This window comes from Pristis pectinata, chromosome 9, assembly GCF_009764475.1.
Source record: "Pristis pectinata isolate sPriPec2 chromosome 9, sPriPec2.1.pri, whole genome shotgun sequence".
NCBI lineage: Eukaryota > Metazoa > Chordata > Chondrichthyes > Rhinopristiformes > Pristidae > Pristis > Pristis pectinata.
Window position 1 is genome coordinate 78,576,373 of NC_067413.1, and position 22,549 is coordinate 78,598,921.

The 22,549-nt window shown below is 40.8% G+C and overlaps 1 protein-coding gene across 1 annotated transcript in view; it reads left to right on the forward strand.

Moving 5' to 3' along the window:
* LOC127574011 (tripartite motif-containing protein 54-like) overlaps positions 1–22,549 on the forward strand; it is a 58,785-nt gene that overhangs the window by 33,381 nt on the left and 2,855 nt on the right. Inside the window, exons 6-9 of the mRNA XM_052022604.1 lie at positions 635–657; positions 754–878; positions 2,316–2,533; positions 9,694–9,984. Of these exons, the coding sequence (XP_051878564.1) occupies positions 635–657; positions 754–878; positions 2,316–2,533; positions 9,694–9,984 (657 nt within the window). The remainder of the gene's footprint in view (positions 1–634; positions 658–753; positions 879–2,315; positions 2,534–9,693; positions 9,985–22,549) is intronic.

The following is a 22,549-nucleotide window of genomic DNA, read 5'->3' on the forward strand; positions in this document are numbered from 1 at the left end:
GAATGAGCTTTATTCCATATCTTGCTATCCCAGATCTGTACAGGTTGTTCTAGATGTTGTTCGTGAGTGCCTAAACTTGGAAAAGGTCTACGGAGATAAAAACTAAAAAATATAAAAAGCAAAAGAAGCAGCAAATGAAACAGAGAGTGAATGCGAAATTAGAGAACACCAGTAAATGATGGTAGAGAGAGGAAGACAAGGTTTTGGAACTTCCTGTCTCCATGATGGGTGGGAGAAAACATTGAGAGAGGTTGTGCAGACATTGTGGGAGAAAGAGAGAGTGATAGATTCACAGAGAACTCAGAGGTTTCCATATTTTTCTCTGTTATCTGACCTCCAAGTGATACATCATGGTTGAGCCAAACTTATCCCTTCCCTCCCATCAGTTTTGTATTCTTTTACAAACATACAAATGATAATTTGGGGATTCTAGCAGATGTGCAATGGATTCATTAAAATTCCATTATTTTAGCAGTGGTTAATGTTACCAATAAAAGAGCAGAGCTGGAGTTTCAAACAAATGTTAACCAATCACCAAACATATAATTCAATAGTATTGTTTTAAATAATCTATCAAATATTTATTATGGAGATTATTTTGGATATTTAATAAAGATGTTTATTTCTCTTACAGAATACAAAACCTCTTGTTAAAAAGTGAGTATCAAGCAGAACAGGTTTAATTTATTGGTGTTTTATAGGATATGATTTGCCATCATACAAACTATTTATAAATATTGTAAAATTTCTTAGGATTTCAGAAGCATCGAAAATATCACACATGGAAAAGATAGAACGTGGCTTTGAAAATATGGATCATTTTTCAGCTGAATTTACAAAGGAAGAAAGGGTGCTCAGGGAGATTGACTTTCAGAAATGTAAGCAAATATTCCATTAAAGTTTTTGATCATTTACAGTTATCATTTATAGTAATAACCAACAAGCAAAAGCTTAGACAGTAATTCCAAAATGGATTTTGTGCTCATTAAGATGTTGGAACTGTAAATAACCAAAAAACTTATGAATAACAGGTAGGAAAATCAAAATTAGAAAATTTCTGCTGTGAAGTACGATTAGAAGATCCTTGGCTGATCAGGTCACAAAACGTTTAACAGCATCCATTATATTTATATTACTACATGGGCAGTAGTCTGGCAAAATAGATGCTTTCTTTAATTGAAATCATTGGAGTAATATCAGGCAAATTCTATAATTCTGACCCACCTTTCAGATGTTGATTTATTTATTCATTCAAAATAACTGCCAGAGATATCAAATACAAAGTGAATGCACAGTTCTCCCAATGATGAGCCATCATGAAGACAATAAAGTCTTGTGTTAGTGCTACTACACGACAGCACATTTTCTATGTGTTAAGGTCAGCTGGACTGCTAAATTTATAATTACATCTATTTTCTTAATTTTATGGCATTGCTTTTTCCAGAGAGGGCTCTTTTAAGGTATAGTGAATTTTACAGTTGATTTTCAAATCCAATGAAACCATCTTAAATGTAACCACATTTTCAATTTCCCACACTGATGCTTCTGTATTTTTTCTGGGTGAGGCTAATTAATGCTATACAGTTTTATATTGTCTAAAATCAAAAATGTAGAAATGGAACCAAGACTGCTAAAACCACTTTCATTTTTGGCTCTTAAAATTACCAATATCAATGTTGCATTGGAGCTAAACTCAAACTTAATGAAGAAAATTATGTTTCTTATGCAAACAATGAGCTGCAGGATGAACTCAGCAGGTCAGGCAGCATCTGTGGAGGCAAAAGTTGTATGTTGACATTTTAAAGTCAAAGTCAAGTTTATTGTCATATGCACACGTACATGTATGCACAGGTGCACTGTAAAACTTACTTGCAGCAGCATCACAGGCACATAGCATCAGAGACCCTGTGTCACCCTACACCTTTTGCATCCATAGATGCTGCTTGACCTGCTGAGTTCTTCCAGTGTTCTGGTTTTCTTCCAGATTCCAGCATCTGAGTCTCTTTTGCTTCTTGCTCCTTGTTCACTCAGTTCTAAGCTGCTTTATGTTGCTGGTCATATTAGTGCCCCTGCTCCCAGTCTGTTAGCTTTGTGCAAACTGATGGCAATGCCAATGCAAACACTGAACTTGTTGAGCTCACACCCATCTCCCTCCCCTCAGCCCCCACCTCCCCCCAAAGATGCAACAACTTTGTGATGACATTACTGCCATCTGATTGACGTTCATATATCAGGAGCTGACAGCAACAGGACAGCAACAAAGGAACATCATAAGTAACACTCTTCATGAGAACTTATACACTTTAAACCCACAGCTGAAGAGGAGACAGAGGAACTGGAAGGTGAAGCAGAAGAAGTGGAAGCAGAAGAAACTGAAGAGATTCACACTGAAGTGGAACAGTCCCAACAACAGGAAGGTACTGCCGAAGCTATGTCATCACCTATATCTCCAGCAGAGCCAGTACCCACAAACACAGCTGCATTGGCGGTAGAAGTGGAAAATGATTCATTGCCAGCAGATGCTGTTCAGCAGGTAACCCTCACATTCAAGCTTTGATGCTAACAACTAGTGACAGCATTTAAAACCTTCCAGAAAACACAGCCTCATTTTGCTGGGAAGGATATTTTTTAGAGATCGATCAGATAAAGGTGTTTTCTTTCACAGATAAAAGAGTTGTGATAAAAGTCACACAATTAGCAACAGGCATGGATTATGAGCCTAGGAATTCCTAGTTTTATTCTCTCAACACCCCCTTTCTGAAAAGGCTAATGCTCTGGATCACCTCAAACCTCCTGCTCCCAATCATTCATGGTTGGAGAATTAATACACATATAATATCAGGCTTCTGCTCTGACTTCCCTTCCCTGCTTGTATCACTTGCCCAGGGCTGGGGAAATCATTACTCAGATGGATCTATTATTATATTGTGTATTTCAATTATGTGTTTGTTTTTTTAAGTTGGTTCATTAATAATTATTTAATATGTTAATGTAAATGAAATAGTTTTAATTTAAATTTTCCGAACTGAAACCATGAATTTCGAGTCAGTGACCTTCAGTTTCTGTCCATTGTTTTTGCTACTTTTGTATTCTGTCGAGTTTGGAAATCTTACCATTTCTTGTGTTTCAGTGGGTAAACCACCAAAAGTCCATACAAACCAAATGGATCCCACTGGGAAGGGAGAGGGAAGATAGCCGGGAGAAAAAGGAGTGGGGGGTTGGGGGAGGTAAGACATGGGCCAGTAGGAGAGTTGGGGATGACGGGCACAAAGAGACGTGGGGGAGGGGTAGATTCCAGCACTTGTAGTCTTTGTGTCCCAACTTATCACCATCCAGTCTCTGTTTCCACCTTTTCCCTCCCCTCGCCCCACCTGGCTTCATCTGCCCTTTTTTCCCTTGGCTGCGTCCACCTATCACCCACTTACCTATGTCTCCCTCTTCCCCTCCCCCACCTGGCTCCTTCTGCCCATCATCTCTCACCCCTCCTCAGTCCACCTATCTCCCTCTGGTCCTGGTCTCACAGCACCTCTCCCCTTTATATCAGCTACTTTCCCTCTCCACTCTCAGTCTCAATGCAGGGTGTCGACCTGAAACACTGCCAATTCCTTGCCCCCCACAGATGCTGCCTGACCTGCTGAGTTCCTCCTGCAGACTGTTTGTTGCTCCAAATTCCAGCACCTCCAATCCCATTTATGTGTTGAGCCTGCTCATCTCAACAGAACCAGGTGTTAGGGAACCACACATGGCATCAGCAACCCTGGGATCAGAGTACAGAGTTCACTCCCTGAACTACAGGTCTTGCCTGGAAAGGGCACATGCATGAGATTTGATTGAGGTATGGCCTTGGCAATTATGCTACCTGTTTTAGATTGTCAATTCTGGGTTTCCTTCTCTGATGAGATTACTACTGGAAATGTGTAGATATGAACTCCCACACAGTTACTTGCTGGTATCATTTAAGTATTGTGTGTGCGTTGACATTGGTTCTATCAGCTGACACAAGACAAAGGAGCAGAAGTAGGCTATTCGGCCCATCGAGTCTGCTCCATGAGCTAAACTAAAACTATTCCTATCTAGCCCCAATTTCCAGCCTTATCCCCATATCCCTTGATACCTTGACTAATTAGATATCTATCAATCTCCTCCTTAAACGCCCCCGATGATCAAGCCTCCACAGCTGTATGTGGCAAAGAATTCCATAAGTTCACTACCCTCTGGCTAAAGAAATTTCTCCTCATTTCTGTTTTAAACCAGTACCCTTTAATTCTAAGACTGTGCCCTCTAGTCCTGGACTCACCCACCAAGGGAAACAGCTCAGCCACATCTACTCTGTCCAGTCCTTTCAACATTCTAAATGTTTCTGTGAGGTCACCTCTCATTCTTCTGTACTCCAGCGAGTACAGTCCAAGTGCCAACAAATGCTCATCGTATGTAAGCCCTTTCATTCCAGGAATCATACTCGTAAATCTTTTCTGAACCCCCCCCCCCCAACATCAGTACATCCTTCCTAAGATAAAGGGCGCAAAACTGCGCACAGTAGTCCAAATGAGGCCTCACCAGTGCCCCATAGAGCCTCATCAACGTTTCCTTACTTTTGTACGTTATACCTCTCGAAATGAATGCCAACATAGCATTCACTTTTTTTACCACCGATCCGACCTGGTGGTTAACCTTTAGCATATCCTGCACGAATACCCCCAAGTCCCTTTGCACTTCTGTACTTTGAATTTTCTCCCCATCTAGATAATAATCTGCCTGTTTATTTCTTTTTCCAAAGTGTACAACCGCACATTTCTCAACATTGAATCTCATCTGCCATGTCTTTGCCCATTCTCCTAAACTATCTAAGTGTCTCTGCAACCTTCCTGCTTCTTCAATACTCCCTACTCCTCCACCTATCTTGGTGTCATCTGCAAATTTAGCCACAAAACCATTTACTCCATCATCCAAATCATTGATGTACAATGTAAAAAGAAGCGGCCCCAACACCGACCCCTGCGGAACACCACTAGTAACCGGTAACCAACCAGAACAGGATCCCTTTATTCCCACCCTTTGCTTTCTGCCTACCAGCCAATGCTCCACCCATTCTACTATCCTACCTGTAATTCCATGAGCACTCATCTTATTAATCAGCCTCTTGTGCGGCACCTTGTCAAAGGCCTTTTTAAAGTCTAAATACACAACATCCACAGCCTCTCCCTTATCCACCTTACCTGAGATTTCCTCAAAAAACTCCAATAGGTTGGTCAGGCAGGATCTTCCCTTTATGAAACCTTGCTGGCTTGGACCTATCTTGCCTTGCACCTCTAGGTATTCCATAACCTCATCCTTGAGGATCGATTCCAATAACTTTCCAACCACTGACATCAGACTAATGGGTCTGTAATTTCCTTTATGCTGCCTCCCACCTTTCTTATACAGCGGAACTACATTTGCGACCCTCCAGTCCTCCAGAACCAAGCTGTAGTCTGTTGATACCTGGAAAATTATCATCAATGCCTCCGCAATCTCTAAAGTCACCTCCTTCAGAACCTGAGGGTGCACTTCATCCAGTCCGGGAGACTTATCTGTCTTTAGTCTATTTAACTTCCCGAGCACCTTCTCTCTAGTAATCTTGACTGAACTCAGTTCTATCCCCCGAGACCCCTGACTATCAGGTATATTGCTGATGTCCTCCACAGTGAAGACCGATGCAAAATACTCATTTAGTTCCTCTGCCATCTCTTTGTTATCATTATAATCTCTCCCGCAATGTTTTCAATTGGTCCTATATCAACCCGTGTCTCTCTTTTACTCCTCATATATTTAAAAAAAACTCTTAGTATCCTTTTGGATGTTATCTGCCAACTTCCTTTCATAATTCATCTTTTCTTTCCTAATGACCTACTTGGTTTCTTTCTGTAAGTTTTTAAAAGTTTCCCAGCCTTCTGTTTTCCCACTAATTTTTGCTTCCTTGTATGCCCTCCCTTTTGCTCTTATTTTAGCCTTAACCTCTCTCGTTATCCACATTTGTGCCATTTTTCCATTCATAGCCTTCTTTTTTCTCAGAATATATCTATCCTGCATTTTCCTTATTTCTTGTAGGAATTCCATCCATTTCTGCTCTGCCGTCCCTCCAACTAGCTTACTCTTCCAATCAATTTGGGCCAGTTCCTCTCTCATACCACTGTAATTTCCTTTGTTCCACTGAAATATTGATGCACCTGCTATCAGCTTCTCCTTTTCTGTTTGGGAGCTCGTCACTACAGAATGAAGAAGGAGAAGTTACTGCAGCTTTTCAATGCCAGCAGCTGCTTAAAGCTAGAATTGCTTTTTGTGTTAACGAAAGTTTGGCATGATGTCTCAGAGATTTGCGGCAAGGCACGGAGTCCTCAGCTTTTCACAGTTATCTACAGAAGTGCATTAGACCCAAGCAAAGCTTGAAGAGAAAGGCCCAGTCTGGAAAAGAGAGGAAAAAACCATCCAAAGCTCGTGTTAAGTCCCAGGCCCCAGGCTCAGTAGTACCAGGACAATAAGTATTAAACCCACCATCCCATGCAGAGAAAGAAAAATAGACTTACAATTAATAAGCAACTTTTACTGGTCTCTGGATGTTGCAAAGTGTTTTACACCCAATCACACAGTTTTGAAGTACAGTCACTTCTATAATGTGAGAAATGCAGCCAATTTGCATGGTGCAAACTCCCATAAAAAGCAGAGTGATAATGGCCAGCTTATCTATTTTTTATTGCAGTTGACTGAGGTATAAATATTGACCATGACACCAGAGATACTTCCCCTGCTCTTCCAGAATATACTGCCTTGGGATCTGCTGTATCTACTTAAGACTGCAGCCAAGTCCTCAAATTAACCTTATCTAAAAGGCAACACCTCAGACTATGTGAAACTGATTCAGCATTGATCTGGAGTGTCAGCGTGGATCTTTGAAAAGTCTCTAGGCTTGAACCCACAATCATATGACTTAGAGCCTAGTGTGGTACTGACAAGGGCATTGTTCATGCCTTGGTCAATATAAAGCAGTAAGGACTTTGATAACTTTAACAAGTCATGATAAATGAAACGTCTTCCAAAAATACCAAAACAAAAAAATACCAAACAGTCCACCATCTGCTATCACCTTGGTTTTAATGTGTGGGTCATATTGCAGTTCTCTCACAAATATCTATGAATTGAACCCATCATAAGCCTCATTTAATAGATATTACTTGTTTTTCTGACATGTTTACACAGTCCATTATTATGTATCTCCTAACAACTGCCATTGACTGCAATCATTGGAAGCATAGGGTATTCTCCCTAAGAAGAAGATAGTCCATGGCATCAGAGAAATATTAATCACAGATTGTGGACCACAATCTCTGACTTTTCATCTACTTGAAGGATGTGTCAGAGTGCCAGGCAAGAAAGTTTTGAAAAGTATGTATCAGGAGAGACATGCCACCTGCCCTTAGAGCAGCAAAAGGAATAGAGCCTACAGCAGTCCCATCGTAGAACCTTGCTTCTACACAACCAGAATATCCCAAGATATGGTGCAGTAATGGAGCAAGAGTGGTAGATTGAGCAGAGGTAACAGAAAGTAGGACAGGCTGCTGGAAGAGGAAACTGGAGGAAGGAGAGAAGGGCTGTCAGCATTTTCCTGAATCTGCCCAAGATGTTCAGGGACCAATTCTCCTCCCCAAATCTCAACAACAAACAATGTGTGACAATAACAATGTTCTCACTGAAAACTGGCACCTGCTGTAGATCCCCACTTCAGCACGGGACAAGACTAACTTTGCCATTGCTTTCAAAGACTGTGGGCAATAAATTTTTATACAGTAGGCTCCATCATTTGTTGGTCTCATGGAGCCTGGTTAGAATAGCCCTTCTCTGCTTCTCCTTTTCAATCCAATGCAGGGAGGTCTGGATGCAGACAGAGACATGCAATAGTTGTGTTAGCATTGAGAAGTGAGTTTGTATGAATATTTTCATATAAGTTACCCGCACCCTTTTAATCCACCATTATCATTCACTTAAAGGCTGGCAAAGCTACCTGCCTATTTTTAGGAGTTTGATTATCCATGAAGTGCTAATGGTATAAAATTGGATGGATGATATTTTAATGCCACTATTCCTTCACTTACGGAATTTTGCTAAAGAAAATGGTGTAAAATTGAATAAACGCATGAAGGAATGACAGGGCAATGAAGTCCTGCCCTGTTTTCCAACCCTGCCAGCCACAGTTGTGAAATTGCAGCCAGTTATCAACATTTTATTCCAGACAATGAGTATATGTTCACGACACTTACTGGACGTAGTGGAATCTGCTTTTACCAGCATCTCTTTTTTATTCAGCAAACTCTAGTTCCCTCAGGGCATGCCCAAGGTCTGCCACTAGTTGAAGGTCTCCTTATCTCTGCATACATTACACTGGAGCTTTCACAGGAACCTGCATTCTGGTTCAGTTTATTCCTGGTGGGTTAATCAGGTGTCCTCTTTCCTCTAAATATCACCCGGTCCTGTCAAATAGCTTTTTTTTTCTCTCTATCACAAACATCTTTATGACTAATAAATTTCACAGAGAATACTAGCTTTTTTAATGTTCCTATGAATTTGCCTTGGATTTCCTGCAACTATATCCACGAGATTAATCTTGCATCTTGAGAGGCAATGCCTATATCTGATTTTCAGTTATTGTTAAGGAATAAAAATTTCCATTGTGAGTTCTACCATTATACATTTTATGAACACAGCGCAATGTTTTAGAAAGTATATTAAGAATCTTATTGCATAAAAGACTGCTCTACAGTGTTATTTACTTTAATTATATCTCGATGCCTCAAATGCAATCAAATACATTTCATGAGGTTTGATCACAGCTTTGTTTTAGCACTGTTTTCAATAAAACCTCCTGTTCTTTAATAACATTAATCTTTTCAACCTTTCATGGAACCTTTTATTTTTGATCAGTACATGCCAAATATATATTTCTCTGTACACAGCTTCAGATCTTAAGTGCTAAAGACTATTACTGCACAATAAACCCTACAGATAAAGACAAGGGCAACTCGGCTGTGATACAACTCCAAACACCTCCTTTTGGCCAATCAAACCACATTTGATATCTTCACCATCAGAATTAGGTGGGAGGGTATTGGTCTTATGGAGCCTGAGACCAACAATGTGTGAGAACTGAGTTGTTGCTAAAGTCTGTGTTGGTGATGGAATGGAGAGGCCAGGGACCCATTTTGCCATCACTTCATTCCGAGGTACCAGCTTGTCAGTAGCACATATCTTGGATTCAACTGAAATTAAGGAGGACAAAGAGAAGTTCAAAAGAATTTTGGAAAATTATACTTAGTTTATCTGCAATGTTCTGACCTACTACTTTGAAGAACTTCTGATGGTACACTATCTGGTCCTGAAGTTTTGTAACATTATCGAGCTGTTACTTTCTTTGCTATTTTGCTTCTGGTAATTTTGGAGAGTCCTGAGCCTAATTCGATATCAGAATTTTGGGAAGTCCAGCTCACTATCCACTTTGCTCATGGGAAATGCTGGGTCTTCTTGGTAAAACAGGACTCACCAAGGAACAAGTATTTAACACTGATATATCCTTAAAACAACAAAATATAATTAAAGCAATATATTGTTTTATTAGTATACAGAGGTGAAAGAATAGTGTCTATTTGTTTTATCCTGTTTCTAAAGGCCACCGCTGAGATGACTGTATTGGAGCCTGGAACTCAGTTGCTACCAACAGCAGCAACAATAACAGCAGCAGCAGATCCTTTGCTTTACCCTGCTTGGCATAAAGCTCGTTCATTGGACAAGATCAGCCCTAATTTGAACCCAGTGGACAAGAGTTCAGGTGATAATAACGGTCAGATTGGGTCAAGAGCTCCTGCTGAGAAAGATGTAAAGAAGCTGGAAGTAGACCACAGTTCAGTTGGACAGGAAGTGGACACTAATGAAGCCAGTTCAGCTGCAGCTCAATCACAGGTCAGTGAGGGATTAAACATTTGATCAATAAGTTCTGTACATGTTGTGGGCCAGTTTTACCATAACATAATGTACCTCACTGTCATATTCATTCATGTATCTGAATAAGCTTTGTTCATGGTGAAGTAGACTGCAGTTGTTTCTTATTAACAATTGGGAATTTATTAGAGTTTCCCAGAGACTCAAATGATAACCACAACACAATGTGCTGCTGAGCAATCGAAATCAAGAAGTCCTCCAGCTGACCTTCTGTTTTCTACTGTCATTAAGACTTATGTCTTTAAGACTGCAGTACTGGGAAGTTGAGAGTTGTTGGCTGCTGTTGCTGCTCCTGAAAACCACCTAGTGACTCCAGGTGAAACATGCACAGCTGGGGCCAAGACCAGATTGGGCTGTGATGGTCCTCATGATTAAATAAGCTATTGGCAGTTAAGCCCCATGTTTTTTGGTCACACATTAATAAATAGGTGACACAGATATTAAAATAATGCTGGCCAGGAAATCTGGGCTATTCTCTTCAAGATCCCAAAGAGAAAAGAACACTTGGGAACTGGAGGGCTTTATGTGTCCCCTTAGCTACAAGGATAATTGCTTTCACTAAGTGAGGAAAATAATTGTTAGGGCACATACAGGAGGTGGAATCCCCTTGCTAATCCTTCCTTAATGAAACCCTAAAAGATGTCAACAAAATAGATCAGTAAGGAGAAAATCTGTACTTTCTTCAAGAGAACAACTGCACTCTACTACATGGAATCTAATGTACTTGAACAAAATACTTCTCTAATGATAACAGTGAATGCATTGTTTAATTTGAATGCCTTCTCACCACTCTGCACAGTTTTGCATTTACTAAAGTTTTTAAATAATCAATTATCAACAAAAGTGCAGACCCAGTGTATCTTATTTCTCATAGGGTCTAGCGCTCTTCATTTCAGTTTTGGTTTTGATGATCGCACTTCGCCACCTTTGGAATCAGATTCAGTACATGATTTTTTCTTTTCTGGGTAGGAAGAATATTTTTAAATATGGTATCTTTAAAACACAAAGTAGTTACTCACACTCTCCTACTTAAGGAATGATATATCAATTGCTTTTTAATATAAAACTTAGAATGAAAAAGATTCTTCCACTTGACCCAACCTAAGGCACACTTGTCCAACTTTGAGATTGGGTTATCCGGCTGCCATTTTGTTATTGCTATTTCAATGTTAGCTGAGCATAGGTTGACAGAATATCTGCATCACAGGTTCTGATCAATGCTGTCATTCTTTTTTCTTCTCAATCATGAGATAATGAAAAGAGACGAGAGATAATTTGTACCTGTCTGGATTGCAAACCCATTTCTCCATTACTAACACTTGAAGATTGTTGAACAGCAACAATAATTTGCAAAGATTTGATGTTTAAGTTACCATTAGCTGACAACTGTTGCTTTTTAATTTCATGCTAAACATTTTTATTTACATATTTGCTAATCTGCGACAGATTTTTGCAACTTTTAAAGCCTATCCTGATGAATAATTGGTGAAATTTAGCTGATTTAGTTTCCCCACAAATTAACCAGATTTTGCAACTGTCCTTAAACCCTGATGATGATCATACCAATTTGCATTTATGAGAGTGAGAAACTACTTTTATGTGGCATATAAAGCAATCCCAGAAATTAATGAGTGAGTGGTGGATTGAAGCCCTAAAGATCTTTTCTGGATGAAAAATGTTTTCTTTTCAGGAATGCATTATTTTATAATGAGTGTGTCTTGTGAGTTTCACTTGACTTTGGAACTTTTCTCACATGAGTATGAGTCATTAAATTGTCTATTAATTGTGATAAATATTGAGAATTTTTAAAATTTATAAATCAGACTAAAAGCTAGTCATCAGAAAAAAAACACACTGGTGGCATTGTAGAGTGAAGGCTAACTGTGGTTCTATGTTCTTGCTCCTCACACTTGAAAAACTTTCCATAGGTAACTACTTTACTACTATTTTAGAATAAATCTTCCTTATTTTCTTCCCATGTCTTTAATCTTTGTTGCCCATGTATTCTCTGGAGCCAAAGTGGGTAAAGGAATAAGTCTTCCATATTATTTGCTTATGATGTTCCAAGTTCTCTTAAAAATGTTCCAGGACAGTCACTGTATATTATTCATTGTTGTATTTATATCACAGGTTTAGAACAGGTGTGACTCATTTTTATTTTAAATCATTTTAAAAGTAGTCTGGAGAAACAGAGGCACCATTATACATAGGAAAATGAATAATATGAGAGGACTGGCAACCAGTTGATATTATTTCTATGTTTAAAAAGAGAGGTAGAACAGGTTTAGCCACCGTAATGTCAGTGATCGGAAATATAATCTAATCCTTACTTTAAAATATAATAGAAAACACCTAGAAACCCAAAATACAATGCAGAGTAGCCAGCACAGATTTCAATAGGGAAGAGCATGTTTGGTCAAGCTTGTGTAATTTTTTGAAAGAGCAGATGTACAGTAGTTGAATTTTTTAATAGCATTTGATAAGACACCACAAGGCAGACTTATGACTAAGGTGAGAACACTTGCAGTCTGGGTCACTTCAAAGATTGGACAGCAAGGCTACAAAACAAAAAGCAGGAAATATGTATTAATGGTAACTATTCATATTGGTAAATGAAGTGATGTGATGCTGAATGAGCCTTGGCAGAGAAACTGCTGTTGTTCTCATCTGTATTTTTAATTTAGACTCAGGATTTTAAAATATAATTTAAAGTTTATGGATAACAAAATGGAATAATAAATAACACTGAGAAAAATGCTTCAAATTACAAGAAAATATTAATGAATGCAGAATGGGGACTTAATCACAAATTAATTTCAATGTGGATAAACACAAAGTGGTTCATTGTGATAGGAAAAAATGGATAATAAAGGTCTAAACTGGATAGTAGAGATGCACTTGGAATATGTGATGGTATAGTGAAGCATAGAATATTAGCTGCATACCCTGATGGACGCAGATAGGTGAGTGATAAGCATAGTGCGCAGTGTATGAGGCTCTCAGGACTGTTGATGAAAAAGGACCATTCACTGAATTTATTTATCTACTATGTATGGCACAGAAGGAGGCTATCCCATTGGGTCCATGCAGGTTCCCAGCAGAGCAATCCCATTAGTCTCATTCCCTTTCTTATTTCCATGTAACCCTGCAACTTAATCTCTCTCACCTGCCATCAGCCATTGATTCATTTGCCACAAACCAGGATAACTTATATTTGCCAATTAACCTACCAGCGCGCCTTTGGGACGTGGGAGGAAACCAAAGCACCCGGGGGAAACCCCTATGGTCATGAGGAGACTGTGCAAACTCCACCCAGAGAGCACCGGAGGTCAGGATTATACACGGGTCACTGGAGCACTAAAATAGTTAGATTATTGCACACCTTGCAGCTCTGCATCCATGCCTGAGGTTGCACTGCTGGCATTTTTCTTGACTGTTCTCTCCTCCCTATGTCACTTGGCATGCTCCCCTGTAGTCAGGGATCCTCCCTTCCTACCCACTAAGGCCTCCAGTGCTGCAGCAGGATATAAGGATGCCTGGTCTCCCTGACAGTCAGCCATGGCTTTCAGCAAGCCACAAAAACCTCTGGCTAAAAAAATTGTTATTGGAATAGCAGGAAATACATGAGGATATAATGGAGCATAGAATATTAGTTGCATATCCTGAGTGACGGATATAGATGGGTGAGTGATGTATGTATGGTGCAGAGATCACCATTTCCAGCTACATAGCTGGCTAACCTGAATTAGTGATGGCCACTCCTGAAATTCAACCCCATGATGTTGTGTTAAGGAAGTGCCAAAATCAAATTATTGTGCATGCAGAATGAATACCTCCCCAACTGTAACAGAGTTGGGCTAATCAACATTGTAATCCAGATTAGTCCCTCACATAATTATAGGTAAAGCCAGAGTAAACTGGTGAAATGTATATCATACATAAATTTAAATCTAATTCCAAAAGAAAACGAAGTGAGGTTCACTCCTCCATTCAGTTTAAGCATGCTTTACTGTCCTCTTCACATGAGTTCTAACTCTTAATGGAGATTATTTTCATGATAAATCTAGTGCCCTTGTAAAATGAAATTGTTTTATATCAGCTTTGAAAACCTCATGTAAATGTACCCAACAATAATTCTTCACTTGCTGTTGCATGTCTTCAGTCTGACATTTCTTTATAAGTCACATATGCAGGAATCATTCTTACAAATACATAATTTACAGCATTAGTTTAGTTGCTTCATTTTTAGATTTAGTTGCTAGTTTCAATGAAGAACAATACTAATAAAGAAAACCCTTTTCCTTATCCATAAAGCCTTTAGGACTTTGGAATTTTTGGATATACTTCCATAACAGCAATGTTTCAGACTGATTGCTTAAAGAGCTGCTGTGCTTTTTGTTTTGCCATGCAATTTTAACAGCATAGTGAAAAAAACCTTTAGCATGATTATTGGAAGGTGCATTTTACCCTTATTTCATATGACAACAGTTTTTGTCAAAGTATATTAACAGACATTGACATTCTTTGTAAATTCCCCATCAGGGAACTTAATCACAATGATGTTGAAAATTTCAATCTGACATTTTCAAATGTATTATGAGAAAATAATGAGAAATTCAGAACAACTGATAAATCCGTAACATATTTGCAGAGATTGTCAAAAACTAATTCTCTATCAATGGAATAACAACCTTTGTTCTGAGATATACTTTGACAGGGATGATGTTAATTGCAGCAGGAATGTGTGATTTGACTGATAATAGCATGTTTTGTCACAAAAATAGAATGCAACATTAATCCATATTGAATGACAACTCACTAACAACGTCTTTAACAGGGATGTGTATTCTACGTAATTCCATGATATCTGAGTTTTCATTTCAATGAATGGCATTATACCCAGGTCAATACCCATAATTGTAAAAAACAACCTCCCTTCATTATAAGGAGCTTGAATTCCCTTTGTGCTTTTGTGTCCATTTTAATGGTCTAATCCAATTATGTGTCCTTACATTGCTTATTTTTATTACTGCCAAAGATGTGTTGCATTTGTAGCTATGTAGATTCCACTCACAAATAATCAGATTGTTGGAAAAGATGATTATTTTGCATACAAATGCCCATTACTAAGACATAGTCATAAGGACATGTTGGAGAGAAAGCAATAAGTGTGACTTAGAAAGATTTGTCTAGGAATATTCAGTATCACGAAAAGAAACCGTGATCACCTGATTTCAGAATTGCAAGCAAATATCAGTTAATTTCCATTTGCAAATTACTCCTTACATAATATCTTGAAAAATGTTCAGTTTCTCATTCTTTGAAAATATTATTAGTCCTGAACCGAAAAGTCCTTGCCGCAGGAGAAAATAATTTAGCTTTTTTATCTGAATATTATCTTAAAACCTTGCATTGGATTGTCCAAGCAGCAAAGGAATAGAACATGTCAGAATACTATGGGAAACAAAATAGGAGATTGCTGGGGCCCTGGCGGAGATTTTTGCAAATTCATTAGTCACAAGTGAGGTATCAGAAGACTGAATAATAGCTAATGTAGTTCCTTTATTTAAGAAGGATGGTAGGGATAAACCAGGTAACTACAGTCCAATGAGCCTTACATCAGTGATAGGGAAATTATTGAAGAAAATTCTAGATTAGTGTACGTTTGGAAGGCAGACCCTGTAAAGATAGTCTGCAGGGCTTTGTGAGGGGGAAATCCTGTCTCACTAATTTGACTGAGTCTTTCAAGGAGGTAACAACGGAGATTGTTGAAGGTAGGGTGGTAGATATTATCTATATATTGATTTTAGTAAGGCATTTGACAAGGTCCTCATGGTGTGATGGTCCAGAAGGTTAAAGCACATGGGATCCAAGGCAAGGTGGCTAATTAAATCCAAAATTGACTTGGTGATAGGGGACAAAGTGCAGTGGTGGGAGGATGGTTTTCTGATTGGAAGTCTGTAACTAGCGGTGTACCACAGGAATCAGTGCTGGTCCCTTTGCTGTTTGAAATATATATGGGTTTCAGGTGAGAGGAACGAGTTTCAAAGAGGATCTGAGTGGTAAGTTTTATACACAGAGAGTGGTTGGTACGTGGAACGTGCTGCCAGAGAAGGTACTGGATTCAGATACAATTCCTATATGTAAGAAGTATTTAGACAAACAGTTAAATATGCAAGGCATGGAAGGATGGGGACTTAATACAGGCAGATGGGATTAGTGTAAATGGGCAAAAAGTTTAGCATGGACATAGTGAGTCTATGGGCCCATTTCTGTGCTGTATGACTCTATGACTCTGTAACATTTATTTTGTGATTTTCTCTGTTGGTTCAGGGAGTTATTTTCAGTCCTTGCATAGGTGGTCAAAATTTTGGTTTGGTTGGTTTTGGTTTATTATTATTGTCACATGTGCCAAGGTACAGAGAAAAACTTGTTTGTATGCCGTCCATACAGATCATTCCATTACAACAGAGCATTGAGGTAGTACAAGGGAAAACAATAACAGAATGTTACAGTTACAGAGAAAGTGCACTGCAGGTAGACAATAGGTGCAAGGCCATAACGAGGCAGATTGTGAGGTCAAGAGTCCATCTTACCATACTAGGGGACCGTTCAATAGTCTGATAACAGCAGGATAGAAGCTATCCTTGAGCCTGGATGTACATGCTTTCAGGCTTTTGTATCTTCTGCCCGATGGGAGGGGGGAGAAGAGAGAATATCCGACGTGGGTGGGGTCTTTGATTATGCTGGCTGCTTTACCGAGGCAGCGAGAAGTGTAGACAGAGTCCATGGAGGGGAGGCTGGTTTCTGTGATGTGCTGAGCTGTGTCCACAACTCTCTGCAGTTTCTTGCGGTCGCTGGCAGAGCAGTTGCCACACCAAGCTGTGATGCATCTGGATAGGATGTTTTCTATGGTACTGTAGCAGCCAGCTACACACTACGAAATGAAGACACAGAGTCGCTGGTTCGAAATCAGGAGTCGAATGAAGACAGGGGCGCGGTGCGCCTTTAATATCCGAAAACTTCCCGCGCTACAGTTCCCGCGCTGACGTCATGTGCGGGTCACCTGACCTTCCCACGTGCAGGCTTTCCTAGCCCGACAATGGGGAAGAAGGAGGGCCCTGCGCCATCTTGGATCGGGGCCTCCGACGATGTTCGCGATGTCGGGAGCCGGTTCGATGCCGGTGCAGTGAGTCGCTACAGTACATTGATAAAAATTGGTGAGGGTCAAAGGGGATATGCTAAATTACTTTAGCTTCCTGAGGAAGTAGAGGCGCTGGTGAGCTTTCTTGGCCGTGGCATCTACATGGTTGGACCAGGACAGGCTATTAGTGATGTTCACTCATGCGAACTTGAAGCTTTCAACCATCTCAACCTCAGCATTGTTAACGTAAACAGGAGCGTGTGCACCATCCCCCTTCCTAAAGTCAATGACCAGCTCTTTGTTTTGCTGACATTGAAGGAAAGGTTGTGGTCATGACACCGTGTCACTAAGCTCTCTATCTCCTTCCTGTACTCCGACTCATCGTTATTTGAGATTCGGCCCAGTACAATGGTATCATCTGCAAAGTTAAAGTCGAGTTTATTGTCATATGCACAAGTACATGTATGTATAGGTGCAATGAAAAAATTAATGCATCAGCATCACAGGCACACAGCATCAAATAAGCAGCATTCACAAAAAAAACATAAATTAAACATAAACTATACACAACTTTTACAAGAAAACACAATTAGAACAAAGAAAAAGTCCATTTTAGTGTAAAATGGTCATAATATTGCTAAACTGTAGTGTAGGGTTTTGCCACTTGGTTCAAGAACCGAATGGTTGAAGGGAAGTAGCTATTCTTGAACCTGGTGGTGTGGGACTTCAGGCTTCTGTACCTCCTGCCCAGTGGCAGCTGTGAGAAGATGGCATGGCCTGGATGGTGGGGATCTTTGATGATGGATGTTGCCTTCTTGAGGCAGTACCTCCTGTAGGTACTACCAATGGCAGAGAGGGATGTGCCCTTGATGTAATGGGCAGAGTCCACTACTCTCTGCAGCTTCTTACATTCCTGCAAATTCGAATTGCCGTACCAGACCATGATGCAACTGGTCAGGATACTTTCAAGAGTACATCTGTAGAAGTTTGTTAGCATGTTTGATGACAAGCTGAACCTCCTTAACCTCCTAAGAAAGTAAAGATGCTGCCATGCTTTCCTTATGATTGCATCTATATGCTGGGCCCAGGACAGGTCACCCAATATGTTAACGCCCAGTAATTTAAGGCTGCTGACTCTCTTCACTGCCGATCCCCCAATGTAGACTGGTGCATGTTCACCATCCTTCCCTTTCCTGAAGTTAACAATCAGCTCTTTAGTTTTGCTGACGCTGAGCGAGAGGTTGTTTTTGCGGCACCACTCAATCAGGTAACCTATCTCGCTCTGGTAAGCTGATTCATCGCCACCTGTGATTCGTCCAACAACAGTAGTGTCATCGGCGAATTTGAAGATGGCATTGGAACTGTGCTTAGCCTCACAGTCATGTGTGTATAGAGAGTAGAGCAGGGGGCTAAGCACGCAGCCTTGAGGTGCACCTATGTCGATAGTCAGTGAGGAAGAGATCCTCACTGATTGAGATCTGCCGATGAGGAAGTCAAGTATCCAGTTGCAGAGGGAGGTACAGAGGCCCAGGTATCGAAACTTGATGATGAGTTTGGGTGGTGTAATTGGGTTGGATGCCAAGCTGTAGTCAATGAACAGCAGCCTGACATATGAGTTCCTGTTATCCACATGGAACAGAGCAGAGCGAAGAGCCAGAGAAATCGCATCTGCTATTGACCTTTGTGGTGGTAGGCAAATTGGAGCGGATCCAGGTCATCTCTGAGGCAGGAGTTGATTCGCGCCATAACTGACCTCTCAAAGCACTTCATTAGTGTTGATGTAAGTGCCATTGTAGTCATTGAGGCAGGTCACTGTGCTCTTCTTGGGCACTGGTACAATAGATGCCTTTTTGAAACAGGTGGAAACCTCAGACCGCAGAAGTGGGAGGTTGAATATGATTGTGATAAGACTGTGATAAGACTATTGGACGGTTCCCTTATACAATGAGATGGACTCTGACCTCACGATCTACCTTGTTGTGACCACACACCTTATTGCACTGCACTTTCTCTGTAGCTGTGACACTTTACTCTGTACTGTTATTGTTTTTACCTGTACTACATCAATGCACTCTGTGCTGACTCAATGTAACTGCACTGTGTAATAAATTGACCTGTACAATCGGTTTGTAAGACAAGCTTTTCACTGTACCTCGGTACAAGTGACAATAATAAACCAATACCAATACCGTATGTCCGTAAATACTCCAGCCAGTTGGTCCACACAGATCTTTAGTGCTCGGCCAGGAACACCATCTGGACCAGACACCTTTCATGGATTCACCCTCTTGCAGGATGCCCAGATGTCAGCCTCAGAGACTGAAAAACCCCTCAGGCTGGAGCACTGTGTCAGGAGGGTTGGGAGTGAGCCATGTCTCTGTGAAACAGAATACACAGCAGTCTCTCATGTACCTCCGATAAAGCAATCTTGCTCTGAGGTCTTCAATCTTGTTTTCTAATGACGGCACATTAACCAGGAGGATGCTAGGGAGGGGGGAACTTAGGACTTACCTGAGCCCTGCCCTGCAGACACATTTTCTGAGACAATGGAGGCCTCCCCTGTGTTTCTAGCTACTGTGTTCACCTTTTGGGTGGTCTGTTCCAAGTCTGCCTGTTCTATCTTGGGTTCGAAGTACTTCTAATTCATTTTAATGGCTTAAAAGTATGTTGTTTACTGCAGTAGTTTCCACTGTAGTTTTCAGGTTTAAAAGGTCAACCTGTCCGGCACCATCTTGCAAATTTCTAGATGGCGTTGGAGCAGAATCTGGCCGCACAGTCATGTGTGTATAGGGAGTAGAATAGGGTGCTGAGGATGCAGGCTTGTGGGGCACCAGTGTTGAGAATAATCATGGCGGGGGATGTTGCTGCCTATCTGCACTGATTGCGGTCTGTTGGTCAGAGAGTCAAGGATCCAGTTGCAAAGGGAGGTGTTGAGTCCCAGGTCTTGGGATTTGGAGATGAGTTTGCTTGGAATTATAGTACTGAAGGCGGAGCTGTAGTCAATAAACAATAGTCTAACATAGATGTCTTTGCTGTCCAGATGCTCCAGAGATGAGTGTAGGGCCAAGGAGACGGCTTCCGCCGTTGAGCTGTTTTGGGGATAGGCGAATTGCAGTGGGTCAAAGTTGTCTAGGAGGCTAGAGATATGTCTAGAGGAAAGGAGGAAAGAAATGAGTTAGAGATATGTGCCATGACCTTGAAACACTTCATGATGGTGGATGTCAGAGCCACCAGGCAGTAGTCATTAAGGCATGTTAGCTTGTTTTTCTTAGGTACTGGGATGACAGTGGCCTTCTTAAAGCAGGTGGGAACTTCAGATTGAAGCAGGGAGAGATTAAAACTGTCTGGAAATACCCCTGCCAGCTGATCTGCGCAGGATCTACTCTCCGAAAGACTGATCTTACATCTGGGTTCATGTGCTTTGGAGGCTGTTGGGGCAGGTGGTCCCATTCCAATCCCCTTCTGTTCAAAATGTACATAGAATGTGTTAAGCTCATCAGAAAGGGATGCGCTGTTGTCAGCGATGCTGCCCGACTTCATTTTGTAGTCTGTTATAGCACATAAGCCCTGCCACAAATGATGACTGGTCTCACATGTTTAATTTCTCTTTGTTTAATTTTTTTTACCCGATTTTTCTCTGACTCATTTCTTTCCTCCTTTCCTCTCCAGAAGTTGATGGTATTTTCTGGAGTTTGCTTATGTGAAGTTATACACTTTTGAAGTTCTTCATAACGTTAAAGATCTTCATTATCGTTGCACCAATGGAACTGACCCCAGCAACTCATGTCTCTATGGTTAGAACAGACCTAGCGCATGCGCGTGCGCACACACACACACACACACACACACACACAAAAACTCTCACGGGGCACTCTGGCACATGGACACGGACACTGGACCTTGCCAACACACATCCTCATCTCCCTTCCCTCGCACACCCCACCCTGATCCCATCCCTTTCTCCTTGTTTACTATTTATCCTAATCTTTCTCTGACTCTGTTCTTTCCTCCTTTCCTCTCCAGAAGATGATAATGTGTTCTGGAGTTTGCTCCCACTTTCGGATTTCTTCATAATTCTTCAACACTGCTTACAAATAATAGGTTGATGGTAAAAGTTCACAGTGATAGTTACCACTGCACCAAAGGAACTAATCCCTGCATCTCATGTCTCCACAGTTAGAATAGGTGTAACACACACATACACACACACACACACACACACACACACACGTGCACGCACGTGAACAAGTATGCTTCTCTAAGCTCACTTAGGCACACTCTTACCACAAACACAGGGTCTTACCAACACACTATTCCTCAGCTCCCTTCCCTAGCAGCCTCCATCCTGAATCTTTCCCTCCTTCAAGCTCTACTAGTCTCCGAGATGTACTTTACTTGGTCATAAATTTGAGATATTTGGTTAACAAAACCTTTGAAATGTGGCAAACAAAGGGATGGCAGTGATACATTTCAAAGCTGCCTGTTGGAATTAGCCAATACTCAGCATCTAAAATTCCACATAAAGGGTATGAGGCCGTCATATTTTAATAGGAAGAATAGGAAACTCTGTTAATGGTACAGTTTTTCTAAGGCTGTAATAAAGGAGAAATCTTGTGCGTTCTTCTAGAGATCTTGAAGATGGCAGAGCGGATTAATACAGCACTCTGACCGCAAACACAGGTTACTGCCAGACACTGTTCCTCAGCTCCCTTTCCTAGCAGCCTCTACCCTGATCCCGCTCCCTTCTTCAAACTCTACAACTCTCTGAGATATACTTTCATAACTTTTACTTGACCACAAATTTGAAGTATTTGGATAACAAAACCTTTGAGCTATGTGAAATTGTGAAATTCTTCACAAAAGGTGGGAAGTGATCAGTTTACACCCATTTAAGGTACAGGGTGAAAACCGTGGCAGGGAATAATTTGAGAAAAGATAAGTCTGCCAGGTAGTGTTTAATGTAAATGGAATGGATATTTGGCGAAGTCTGCATTAGGTACAGTTGGGTTTGTACATCGCTTTTGAGTAACCCTGACAGAACTAAGGACATTCTTTGGTGAAGGGCAAGTACATGTGCATATGAGCCCAAAATGCAAGAAAAAACCACTCTGTACATGATGTGCCTTGCTGTAGCATGGGCCATCCGAAGTCTGGGTACAGACTGTGCTTCGTACCAAATGAATCTGCATTTGTGCGGTTTGTTGGACCCAAAGGCGACACTCGCGACAAGTACAGCAGCCCTGAGAGCATGTCACACCTGATGACCAAGTTTTTCCCAGTTATTGACAGAGAGCGCCATTTCCACAGACACAATTTTTGTTTGACCTTCCCAATCCACTCCAGCCAATTCTTGTTACATGTCTCAGACCCTCTGAACCAGAT